This window comes from Pecten maximus, chromosome 9 (genome assembly GCF_902652985.1).
Source record: "Pecten maximus chromosome 9, xPecMax1.1, whole genome shotgun sequence".
NCBI classification, from domain to species: Eukaryota; Metazoa; Mollusca; class Bivalvia; order Pectinida; family Pectinidae; genus Pecten; species Pecten maximus.
Window position 1 is genome coordinate 22,016,004 of NC_047023.1, and position 13,534 is coordinate 22,029,537.

The window sequence follows — 13,534 nt, forward strand, 5'->3', positions numbered from 1 at the left end:
CATCGACAAAACAACTCACTTTATTCAGAGGTCATCGAAAACAAATATATACCCTGAAACATGCCCTCGGGTGCCTATCGATAACACGGTCGTGATCACCAGGGCATGACTCCGACTTCGGAGATGAGTTCGTACTATATGTTGAAATAACATGGAATTTCAGCCGACGGGACCGCTATAATTGGTTCGTTATAGACAATATTTCGCTATGTGAAATTCGCAATATAATTACAGAATTACATAGAAGTAAGAGGGAGAATAGCTGGGGAATCGGGATCAGTTCGCAATATCCATAAAATCGCTATAAGCGTGTTCGTACTAAACGTGTTTTACTGTATGTAACAACAATAGGTTTTAGGTCCATTGTTTCTCCCCTCCAGATAACCTGATGGATAGTAAGGGTGTCTAGTATGTAACAATAGGTTTTAGGTCCATTGTTTCTCCCCTCTAGATAACCTGATGGACAATAAGGATGTCTAGTATGTAACAACAATAGGTTTTAGGTCCATTGTTTCTCCCCTCCAGATAACCTGATGGACAATAAGGGTGTCTAGTATGTAACAACAATAGGTTTTAGGTCCATTGTTTCTCCCCTCCAGATAACCTGATGGACAATAAGGGTGTCTAGTATGTAACAACAATAGGTTTTAGGTCCATTGTTTCTCCCCTCTAGATAACCTGATGGACAATAAGGGTGTCTAGTATGTAACAACAATAGGTAACAACAATAGGTTTTAGGTTCATTGTTTCTCCCCTCCAGATAACCTGATGGACAGTAAGGATGTCTAGTATGTTACAACAATAGGTTTTAAGTCCATTGTTTCTCCCCTCCAGATAACCTGATGGACAGTAAGGGTGTCTAGTATGTAACAACAATAGGTTTTAGGTCCATTGTTTCTCCCCTCTAGATAACCTGATGGACAATAAGGGTGTCTAGTATGTAACAACAATAGGTAACAACAATAGGTTTTAGGTCCATTGTTTCTCCCCTCCAGATAACCTGATGGACAGTAAGGATGTCTAGTATGTTACAACAATAGGTTTTAGGTCCATTGTTTCTCCCCTCCAGATAACCTGATGGACAGTAAGGATGTCTAGTATGTTACAACAATAGGTTTTAAGTCCATTGTTTCTCCCCTCCAGATAACCTGATGGACAATAAGGGTGTCTAGTATGTAACAACAATAGGTTTTAGGTCCATTGTTTCTCCCCTCTAGATAACCTGATGGACAGTAAGGATGTCTAGTATGTAACAACAATAGGTTTTAGGTCCATTGTTTCTCCCCTCCAGATAACCTGATGGACAGTTAGGATGTCTAGTATGTAACAACAATAGGTAACAACAATAGGTTTTAGGTTCATTGTTTCTCCCCTCCAGATAACCTGATGGACAGTAAGGGTGTCTAGTATGTAACAACAATAGGTTTTAGGTCCATTGTTTCTCCCCTCCAGATAACCTGATGGACAATAAGGGTGTCTAGTATGTAACAACAATAGGTAACAACAATAGGTTTTAGGTTCATTGTTTCTCCCCTCCAGATAACCTGATGGACAGTAAGGATGTTTAGTATGTAACAACAATAGGTTTTAGGTCCATTGTTTCTCCCCTCCAGATAACCTGATGGACAGTAAGGATGTATTGTATGTTACAACAATAGGTTTTAGGTCCATTGTTTCTCCCCTCTAGATAACCTGATGGACAGTAAGGATGTATTGTATGTTACAACAATAGGTTTTAGGTCCATTGTTCCTCCCCTCTAGATAACCTGATGGACAGTAAAGGATGTATTGTATGTTACAACAATAGGTTTTAGGTCCATTGTTTCTCCCCTCTAGATAACCTGATGGACAATAAGAGAAGGGTGACTAGTAGATATGAAAAACAGGATAACCTAGATCCTCGACCATCAACCTCAAAATCCACCATGGACGCTCCGACAGCATCTAAACCTCAATCGTCTTCTGTCAAGCGGAAACGTGGTTGCACAGTCAATCCAGTGGCAACTAGTACTCCGACCCCCGCTAAGGTCGCTTCGAGCAGGCTGCGGACCGCAGGTAATCATTTCAAGAATGTGATTTTTTAGCCCACCATCATCAGATGGTGGGCTGTTCAAATCGCCCTGCGTCCGTGGTCCGTCGTCCGTCCGTCCGTCCGTCCCTCCGTCCGTCCGTCCGTCCGTCCCTCCGTCCCTCCGTCCGTAAACAATTCTTGTTATCGCTATTTCTCAGAAAGTACTGAAGGGATCTTTCTCAAATTTCATATGAAGGTTCCCCTTGGTACTTAGTTATGCATATTGCGTTTTGAGACCAATCGGATAGCAACATGGCCGACAGGCAGCCATCTTGGATTTTGACAATTGAAGTTTGTTATCGCTATTTCTGAGAAAGAACTGAGGGGATCTTTCTCAAATTTAATATGAAGGTTCCCCTTGGTGCCTAGTTATGCATATTGCGTTTTGAGACCAATCGGATAACAACATGGCCGACAGGCAGCCATCTTGGATTTTGACAATTGAAGTTTGTTATCGCTATTTCTGAGAAAGTACTGAAGGGATCTTTCTCAAATTTCATATGTAGGTTCCCCTTGGTGCCTAGTTATGCATATTGCGATTTGAGACCAATCGGAAAACAAAATGGCCGACAGGCAGCCGTCTTGGATTTTGACAATTGAAGTTTGTTATCGCTATTTCTGAGAAAGTACTGAAGGGATCTTTCTCAAATTTCATATGAAGGTTCCCCTTGGTGCCTAGTTATGCATATTGCGTTTTGAGACCAATCGGATAACAACATGGCCGACAGGCAGCCATCTTGGATTTTGACAATTGAAGTTTGTTATCGCTATTTCTGAGAAAGTATTTAAGGGATCTTTCTCAAATTTCATATGAAGGTTCCCCTTGGTGCCTAGTTATGCATATTGCGTTTTGAGACCAATCGGATAACAACATGGCCGACAGGCAGCCATCTTGGATTTTGACAATTGAAGTTTGTTATCGCTATTTCTGAGAAAGTACTGAAGGGATCTTTCTCAAATTTCATATGTAGGTTCCCCTTGGTGCCTAGTTATGCATATTGCTATTTGAGACCAATCGGAAAACAACATGGCCGACAGGCAGCCATCTTGGATTTTGACAATTGTATTTTGTTACCACTATTTCCGAGAAAGTACTGAATTGATCTTTTTGAAATTTCATATGTAGGTTCCCCTTGGTGCCTAGTTATGCATATTGCGTTTTGAGACCAATCCGAAAACAACATGGCCGACAGGCAGCCATCTTGGATTTTGACAATTGAAGTTTGTTATCGCTATTTCTGAGAATGTACTGAATGGATCTTTCTCAAATTGCATATGTAAGTTTCCCTTGGTGCCTAGTTATGCATATTGCGTTTTGAGATCAATCGGATAACAACATGGCCGACAGGCAGCCATCATGGATTTTGACAATTTAAGTTTGTTATCACTATTTCTGAGAAAGTACTGAATGGATCTTTCTGAAATTTCATATGTAGGTTGCCCTTGGTGCCTAGTTATGCATATTGCGTTTTGAGACCAATCAGAAAACAACATGGCCGACAGACCGCCATCTTGGATTTTAACAATTGAAGTTTGTTATCTCTATTTCTCAAAGTACTGAATGGATCTTTCTCAAATTTCATAAGTAGGTTCCCCTTGGTCCCTTGTATTGCATTTTTGGACCAGTCTGTCCTGAAAACAACCTGGCAAACAAACAGCCATTATCGTTAAATCTCAAATTTCTTATATAGCTAGGATTCCCTTGTTTGAAAAGTACCGGAGGGATGTCTCAATTTGCACAGATTAGTAAAATGAAGGGAAAGTAGAGAAAAGATCAATCTGACATGGAACCTATGAAGATCATTCAATGGTGGGCGCCAAGATCCCTCTGGGATCTCTTGTTTAGCCAACAAATCAATATAATTTCTCTGATATCTATCTGTATTACATGATAGTAATACACCAAATCTGTAATGTGAAATACAACAACAGTGAAATGACCTCATAATGTTAGCAAAATGGCAGCATTCCGATCTGTTGAAAATGTCTGAAGGTAATCTCCAGATGTTAGAGAACAAAACACTCTTTCTTACATCGGTAAATAAGGATTGGAATATTCTGCCCTCCAAGTCACACAATGTGGTCAAACCCTTGGCACAGCTTTATGATGAGAGGAAATTTATAGTAATATAGTTTTCTGACATGCTCAGTGATTTTTCAGTTGTAGGTTTGGATGCCAGCCCTGTAGGTACTGCAGTGAGCTCTCCCGTGACACCTAGACGATCACCTCGCAAAGCCAGAATTGGTAAGGAGGTCACAGAATGGACACAGACCACAATGTTCATAAACATCACCAATAAAGAATGAATACATATAATTTAACTCTTTCCTGTCTGGAGTAAAATGACTAGTTTACATGAATAAGACATCCAATGCTAAATTTACTCTCACAAACTTGTCTTTTTTGGACAAATTAGAGAGTTCCTTTGTGGAGATTGGAGAGAACATGGTAATGATACTTGTTTGTCCACATGTCCAGGGTCACAGTAGCTGAGTGTCATAAGTGGTTAAGGTGTCCCAACACTTTATCACTAGCCCACCACCTCTTGGTTGTGAGTTCGAAACCTATGTGGGGCAGTTGCCCGTACTGACCTTAGGCAGGTGTTTTTTCTCCAGGTACTCCGGCTTTCCTCCACCTCCAAAACCTGGTACATCCTTAAATGACCCTGGCTGTAAATCGGACGTTAAACAAAAAAACCAAAGCCAAACCAATCCACATGTCTCTCAATACACCCTTTCTTTATGTGTATTAAGTTGTTAATTTAAGGTAAAAAGGTCAAATTATATGACAAATATTTCAGTCCTAAGGCCATTTTGTTTCAGTTATCCCTCAAGTTCAATAAAAAATTATCTAACTGTGCATCTTATAACTGACCTTGTGACTTTGGTTTTTAGGTTTGTTCCATGGTGACAGGGAAGCCAGGCCGCGGCGGAAGACAACATTGTTCAGGGGTATGGTGTTTTTATTGACCCATGTTGACAGGACCATGGAACAGATTAAAGATGACAAGTTGATATTAGAGGATTCATCACTCGATGTTTCTACCGATGAGAGTAGTTCACATGGTAAGATCAAGGTTACAGTCATATTCCACAGGATTTATGACATCATAGTTAATCAGAAAACTTAAATAAAAAAAATCTTCAGTGGGTATGGAGTTACCTTTTTGTGTTGTACCCCCGCTGTCCGCGTTTGCATCCCACCCCTCTTTAATTCACTTCATTGATAGCACTTGTTCCATAATGTTGTTGTGATGAACGGTTTTAGAGATCTTTAGAAAGTTTCATGAGGCCTTGCTTACGCAAAGCAATTTTAATGATAATATTTTCTTAGATTCAATTATGAAATAATTTAAATGGGGAGATCCCTTATAGCAAACTTTTCAAGCTAAAATTTGACATTTATAACTTACCTGAGTATTCAAAGATGAGGTCAAAATTTTATTTAGATTGATTTTTTCAAAGTCTTTTGTACTCGGACAAACTTTGTACATTTTAGTTTATCTTGTTGCAGATGAACCTACAATACCATTTGACAAAAACCAGCTGAAGACTCAGATAGAAGATGGGGGTGGCATAGTATTGGATAAGTACAATGAATCTGAGGTACAAGGTTTTACATACCGACTGTCAATGCATATGATAATGATAACTTATCATAAGTCGAAGGATTTGAAATTGTTTTAAATACATTTTATGTGATCTTGTATTTCATGTTCTGCCATGGATAAAATGTTTCGAAAAATAATAATGAAAAAGGCAACTGATATTAATCGATTATGAAATAAGTGGTGACTGAAATGGACTAAGTCTACTTTCACTTTCCATTCACTTTAAATTAATAGCAAAAAAAGACAAAACCTCTGAGTAGGCAGTATTATTGACCTCATTTAACCTTTATATATATATAAAAAATTTGCTTTGAAAACTGGAAATTAAAATATTTGTTTTTCAACATGTTTTTCACAGGTGTCATCTGCTCGTCAGTGTATACTACTGTCAGATACCTACCAGAGAACTGTGAAGTACTTCCAGTTTTTGGCAGCAGGACTTCTCTGTCTATCCCATGTGTGGGTCTATGATTGTTACTCAGAGGTAAACATTACTGAATAAAGAAACCAAAGGACGCGTCAGGCTGGGCTTCAAGTTCATATCTTCATCTGAATTTATTAAAAAAAAAATCATAGATTATGATTCAAAACGATCTAAAGACCTGATAAAACAAAAGATTTGATTGGAAAAATTTAAAAGCAAAGCTTTTGAAAATAGTAAGGGAATGACCGTCATGCCTAAAGGCCTATGGTGTGGCTTTTATGGTTTTTCCTAGTCCTATCCATAATGTCATCTACTGAGTATTCTTTGTCACAGAGTCGGCATTCATTGTGTATATATACATTTCCAGATATGTCGTCTACCATTTAATTGGGACGGGATGAATTACATACTGTTAAATAATAAAATGAATTCTTTGTTGTATACAAATTTACAGTTTCTGTGGTTGATGATTGATCAGGAGTAACAAAAATTAACAAATTTTGTTGAAATTCTAGACTTTTTGTTTACATGGAGTACGAAAATTTTTATCATTAACTACATGATGAAACTGTTATAATAAGCTTTTAACAATGAAAGAAAGTACCCAAGGTATGATTTTTAACCCTTTCGTTAAGCTGTGGCATATTGTATGTCTCAAAAACATTCTGGCTAATGCATTGGATTGAATAGCAAGATCAAATTAACAAATCAGTAATAGTTTTAATAGAGATGGAAATATTCACCCAAACAGTAGATAGGATGAAAACTTGTCTGACATGACATCCTTGCGTGTTGACAGGACCGACTCCTGGATCACAAGGCCTACATGCTACCATCGGGTATCAGCCTGGAGAAGAGGCGACTAATGGAATGGTAATTAATTCTAATCAGGGATATATTTCTCACTTTCTCAAAACCTAACTTTGTTCTGTCAGAAACGCTGTAGCAGGTCACTGGTAAACATGTTATAAACGATGGTTAGACTGTAATACATTTTCATAACTTTCTTCTCCCTCACCACAGTTGGTTTGTGTACATTGTAGGCATATATTCCTGTGTAGTAACAGACTTTCCAAAACTCATTGCTTTGTTGCTGAAATATTTTCACTGCCAGAAAATGCAATAATTGCAAACTCTAAACAAAATGTCAGCACACTATGCAGTGTCATGTATAATGGTTCAGTTATAAACAAGTACTACTTGTGCATAGTACCATTCGTATGATTCACATGCAAGCTTGATTATATTATATCATCAATGTATATGTCAAACGTTTGATTGATCTTGATTAAACAGAACTACTTGAGAGCCGCCATGCGTTAGAGTTGGTAATACATAACATGGTGTCAGAATCGGAAAGAATCCGCCCAACTACAAGACATCGGTCTTGAGAAACACTGAACAAAGGTTCAAGAAGTAATATTGCATCCAACATGGAAGCTTTAGTGGGCTCAACACCGATGATGGACTGGCAAAGCCAGGATTTGGAATTTGCATGGAAAACTTTCAAGCAACATGTGACATGTATGTTCTCGGGACCGCTGCTGGGGAAAACAGAACCAGAAAAATGTGCCTACCTGATGATCTGGGCAGGAGAAAAGGGAAGAAACATGTTCACAACATGGAACCTCACAGAGGATCAACAGAAAGAACTTAAGTATTATTATGAACATTTTGAACAATATGTCAAGCCACGGTCAAATGTAATATACAACAGATATAAGTTTCACAGTAAAACACAAGGTGAAAATGAAACATTTGAACAGTTCACAACACAATTACAGATTTCAGTAAGAGATTGTAATTATGAAAACTCAGATGAAATGGTCAAGAAGTAATATTGCAACGTTAACGTTGCAGAAATATGACCTGAAAGTGTCTTATAAACCAGGAAAGGAAATGTTCCTAGCGGATACATTAAGCCGTGCATTTCTGAAGGAGTCCAACGAGGACTTAGTTCCGGATATTGCGGTGAATGAGGTACACCTATTATCGTACTTGCCTGTGTCACCAGAGAAGTTACAGGAATTCCGCAAAGCTACAGCTGAAGATGTAGAGTTACAACAACTTCAGAAAGTTGTTTTGGACGGTTGGCCGGACAGGAGGGATCAAATATCATTAAATATTAGACAATATTGGGATAGTCAGGATGAGATATCTTGTGTGGACGGCTTACTGTTTAAAGGACACAAACTTGTAGTTCCCAGAACCCTACGTCCGGAGATGTTGAAAATCATTCACAGCTCGCATCTTGGAATTGTCAAATGTAAGTCACGAGCAAGGGATACATTATTCTGGCCAGGCATGTCTTCAGAAGTAGAAGATGTCGTCTCAAAATGTTCAGTTTGTGCACAGCAACCCGAACCCGAAAGAACCCCTGGTGGAAACAGAAATTCCTAATAGGCCCTGGTCAATAGTGTCAGCAGACATATTCGAGTACAAGGGACAAAACTACCTGTTATCCGTTGACCATTACTCGAAATGGCCGGAAGTAGCAAAACTTGACAACATGAGTAGTAACAATACCATTCAGTATATCAAGAGTCAGTGTTCCAGATATGGAATAATGGACAAATTAATTACGGACAATGGCCCGCAATTTGCAAGTGCAGAATTCAACGAGTTCACAAAACAGTATGGAATTCAACATGAAACCTCCAGCCCTCACTATGCACAGTCTAATGGACAGGCTGAACGTTGTGTACAAACCGTGAAGAATCTTCTTCGTAAAGCTGACAATGGTGATCCATACAAAGCCTTGTTAGTATACAGAAACACAGCTATTGAGGACATGAAACTTTCTCCTGCGCAAATGTTTCTGGGCAGACGCTTAAAGTCTGACTTACCAACGACTGCACCTCTTTTAAGTCCAGGTGTGATACAGCCAAATGACTTGAAATCGCATATGAAGGCAAGACGAGTAAAACAGAAGTTTTACTATGACCGACATAGTGGTCCAGCTCTTAAACCACTAAACCCAGGTGACAATGTTATCATGCAGAAAACACAACACAAGCAATGGATTCCAGCAACAGTTTCACAAAAACACCACAACCCAAGATCCTATATTGTGGAAACAAGCACCGGAAGTAAATACCGGAGAAACCGGAAATACCTTCGACTTACAAAGGCGGAGTTCCCCAATATGAATTGCGATGATGAGCCATTTATTCCAACAGTGAATCCGCCACAACAAGGAACAGTTGTAAAGCCTGATAATCAACAACCAAGCACCAGTGACAATAATCAGGAAAACGCGAATCCACCTATGTCACAATTTGAACAATCAACCCCACAGAAAACCAGATCGGGACGAATTGTTGTGCCAAACAGAAAATATCGTGATTATGCGACATAACGCGTCGCGAATAAACTTTCAAACTATTGTGCTAGGAAAAGAACTAAAATGCACAGCGAAAGATTATGATTTGAATGATTTTGTGTTTATTTTTTATTTACACTGTGCCAACTAGATAAAACGACAAAACGCGTTCGATATATCCTATCGCGCCAGTGATTTATTACACAAGTAGTGTTATTTGACTGTTAAAGTTTATTTTAAATTGCTCATAAAGTACTCAAGAAATGCAGAACAGTTAAGGTTATAAATTGTGTTTTGGACACTTGAAAATAATTGGACTTGGAGAAAGTAAGAATTTTCTGTTATTATATCTGTGCTTATTACAAGTTTACTAGATATAATTTCTCTTGTATGTATATTGGTAAATAATAATTCCATATTTTTCTTAAGGAGAGGGATGTCATGTATAATGGTTCAGTTATAAACAAGTACTACTTGTGCATAGTACCATTCGTATGATTCACATGCAAGCTTGATTATATTATATCATCAATGTATATGTCAAACGTTTGATTGATCTTGATTAAACAGAACTACTTGAGAGCCGCCATGCGTTAGAGTTGGTAATACATAACATGCAGTATACAGTGTACACACTAAAAACCTTCTAGGAGGAGCATGACCACATAATACATTATAAATTGAGCCAATGTTGCTATTTAGATAACAATCCCAATTTTTGTAGCATTATTAGCAGTATAGCCATTTGATATTTTCGTAAGATTTGCGGAAAAAAATAACCACTATACATATGACTAGTTATTCAGGGAAACCTCTGTTTAGGGTTCATTTCGTAATAAATTTAGGAATGAGTGAAACAGAATATACAGGCCTTTTAGGCCTCTTGTTTTAGTGGTCTGTTGAGGACTGAATGCTGAAGAAGAGAGTATCATTATAATTACATGGTAGTTCTGTGTAATGTCATTCTCTTGTTGCCAGGAAACCAACGTGTAATCTGCTAGTCAACGTTACAGTCATGGTGGAATCCCAGAGTGCCCGGTTCAGGGAGGAATGGTCAACCATTATCCAAATAGCTGGAGGAGTGGTGGAAACCAAGATACAGACTCGTGATCACCGAGGTATACATGATAGACAGTCCTGATGATCAGTTGATTTGGTTGTAGACCCCTACTACCAATACATGTGTGCATACTGGTACCCCGTCCACCTCTTTATGGATGGTGTATTTATACTGTCAAGAGAATTTTCTATTTCCCAACTTCTGAATTGTCTTGTACATCATTAAGTTTAGTGTTAAACACCATTTCTATACACCATTTCGATCAAAGCAAGATAGTTGTTTCATGCATATTCTCTCAAGTTAATCTAATCTTCTAAACATGTCTGCCTGTCAATTCATCTTGAATGTTTATCCTTCAAGCTCCTTCATTCAGTAAACAGTGCGTGTTTATGTCGCATGACAGGCATGCATTGTTTTTCGCCACTCAGTAGGCTTGTTTGTTATTTTAAGGCAATTCCCTTTTATGTACTTTTTTGTAGACGTTATAACTTTGTCAAATTTTCCCTTCCAGTTAACGTAATTCTGACAGACAATACATGCTCTAACACTGTCCTCCGTCGCGCCAAACAGCTCAGTGTGCCGGTGGTATCAACGGAATGGATGATACAGTCTCTCATTAACAGCCAGCTCATGGCGTACGACGGTCACCCCAGATACAGACATGACTATAATCACAAATAGAAATAGGACAAACTCGAATTTTATTTTTCAATGGGTGTTCTATTATAAACACATATTACCATCAGTGAACTCACTTCCGTGTAGTGTATTTTTTATGCATTCTGAAATGCCTTAATTAGGACCTAGTTGTAGAACACGTATTCTGTACATATATTTCATTTCTATCAGCAAAGTTTCTACTGCATCTTGATATTCCCTTAAAGAATTATGTCTAATACAACAAGCAAATGTGCAATATGTCTGTTATAGTTTTGACAGGCTGATCTACAGTACATGTACCACTGTGTTACTCAGACTGATAGTTATTGACCAGTTCATACTTATTTTAGATTACTCAGACTGGTAGTTGTTGACACTGACCACTTATCATAAAATTCCGACTAAAACCTCTCATACATTTGATTTTAAAAGTAAATGAGCATGTGAGCTGCTGCCTTGGTTTTAGATTGAATATTTACGTCTATTTTATTTAGTCTTAACACTAATTTTATCAGCGACTGGTAGAGTGAGCCTTAACGCCAATTTTTCAGCGACATTTAGCCTTAAACACAAATTTTATCATCGACTGGTAGAGTGAGGATACTGATTTTACAACTTAAGATGCAAGTGTATTAGTTTTATCTATGATGATATATTTTTTAATACGAGTTCCAGCTGTGTATTTATAATTGAATTCTTACCTGCAGAATACTTTCACAGAATTTTCGTACATATCATTATGATCATAAAATCTGTGTCGATTCTCATCTGTCCTACAGTGTACGTAGGTGGCTACAAACACAGAAATACTTATGATGTGACAGAATGTTATTGTATATATACTTTAGCTTTTATGATTATAATCCTACGAAATGACAACTCTGAAGAAAAAAATGAGCAGATTTCTTGCATGATTATGGTATGAAAAATTCATTGTTATATGAAGTTAAATTCCTTTTGTGATAATGCTGAGATTTTAGATACATGATGTGTATTATGTATCAGTGCTAGCTGGACATTCATGCTGTATATATATTTGATTTGAATTTTTTTTTCATATTGACTTTGTATAGTGATGTTTTAAATACCTTTTCATTCGTGCAGGACTTAGTTATTTCTGCAATAGAATCTGTAGTAGTTCCAATTTAGCTGACTATAAGCATTTGGTTTTAATCAGATGTTTTATTGTTAAAATTCTTAAATTTACTTCTAAAAGTATTTTTCACTTCAAACATAATTTACATTAAACTTTTCCTTTTTTTCATTTTAAATTGTTTTTGTAAAAGTGTAAAAATGTTTCCGTTTGTATATTTGGTATATACTGGTAACAGAAAACATTTTTGTGATATACACGTATAAATATATAGATAAAACTTTAAAATGGCCTGAATATCCTCATTATTCCTTATAAATTGAAAGATATTTTTAATGATTTTGTCTTTCTGATGATTTTGTCTTTGATATGAATTACAAAAAAAAAAAAAAAAAAAATCCAGAATGAACTGGGTTTTCCTGTCCAGTACATTGTATTTAAAGCTCTGACCACAAAGTGCTTTTCATTCATTGCCTGTGTGAGCCATATGACTAATTCCTATCATGTTTATCAAAATTACACATGGATTTATCATGAAATTTTAAAGAAATATATTAAATAAAAGTAATTAAATTCTTAGCTCACTGGCAATGAGGAACATGTGGTAATGCCATTTCATCATACTACAATAAGCCAATTACATGTATGTAAATCTGATCAGATATACCAGTAAAGCAATAATCTCTATCATGAGAAGGTATCCGGTATGAATAGATATTGTGAACCATAGATACAATTAGTGCTATTCCAGTACAATATTTACCCAATGGGAGAACTCTAGGTTCGTCAAACAGGTACCAGACATAGAAATGATTTAGTTCAAACAGTATCATAATAACAGGCTTCATTTCCTCCAGCACCCACCATATATAGAGTCTCTTTATGTATGGAGTCCTCCCGTAGGATATATATATTTCACTGGAAAGCCCTTTAATACTAGAAACTCACTATAATGTTCCAGTCATATTTTACTAATTATATAATGTAACAATGATTGTGTGATTTACTTTAGATGTGGATTTAATGAAAGGGAGTGTGTATGTATGAACATTTGTTAAAAGTTGTGCCAAAGTTGAATGATTAAAAAAAATTGTTACATTGTGTATCTGTGTACTTTTTTTCATTCTTTGAAACTGACTTTCGATGACCACAGTTATTTGATAACATATACCTTTAAAGCCACATACTCTCAAACAATCTAAAATTCTAGTTACACACGTGTATTAATGGCAATCCAAGATGCTCATTCATGCTCTCCTAACATTAAAATGACCATTGGTCTGGACGCTGTCC

General features: G+C 37.1%; 1 protein-coding gene across 3 annotated transcripts in view; it reads left to right on the top strand.

Annotated features, from left to right (window-relative positions):
* Nucleotides 1-13,344, top strand: part of LOC117335031 (TP53-binding protein 1-like) — a 48,632-nt gene extending 35,288 nt beyond the window's left edge. For 2 of the 3 annotated variants that reach the window (XM_033894930.1, XM_033894931.1), the window contains exons 29-36: nucleotides 1,837-2,055; nucleotides 4,233-4,316; nucleotides 4,967-5,137; nucleotides 5,586-5,677; nucleotides 6,041-6,166; nucleotides 6,906-6,979; nucleotides 10,407-10,546; nucleotides 11,000-13,344. In XM_033894930.1, coding sequence (XP_033750821.1) covers nucleotides 1,837-2,055; nucleotides 4,233-4,316; nucleotides 4,967-5,137; nucleotides 5,586-5,677; nucleotides 6,041-6,166; nucleotides 6,906-6,979; nucleotides 10,407-10,546; nucleotides 11,000-11,169 — 1,076 coding nt within the window. In that variant the 3' untranslated portion in view covers nucleotides 11,170-13,344. Of the gene's footprint in view, nucleotides 1-451; nucleotides 648-1,836; nucleotides 2,056-4,232; nucleotides 4,317-4,966; nucleotides 5,138-5,585; nucleotides 5,678-6,040; nucleotides 6,167-6,905; nucleotides 6,980-10,406; nucleotides 10,547-10,999 lie in introns of those variants that run through there. The other variant, XM_033894932.1, reaches the window with a different exon arrangement.
* Nucleotides 13,345-13,534: the final 190 nt, after the last annotated feature.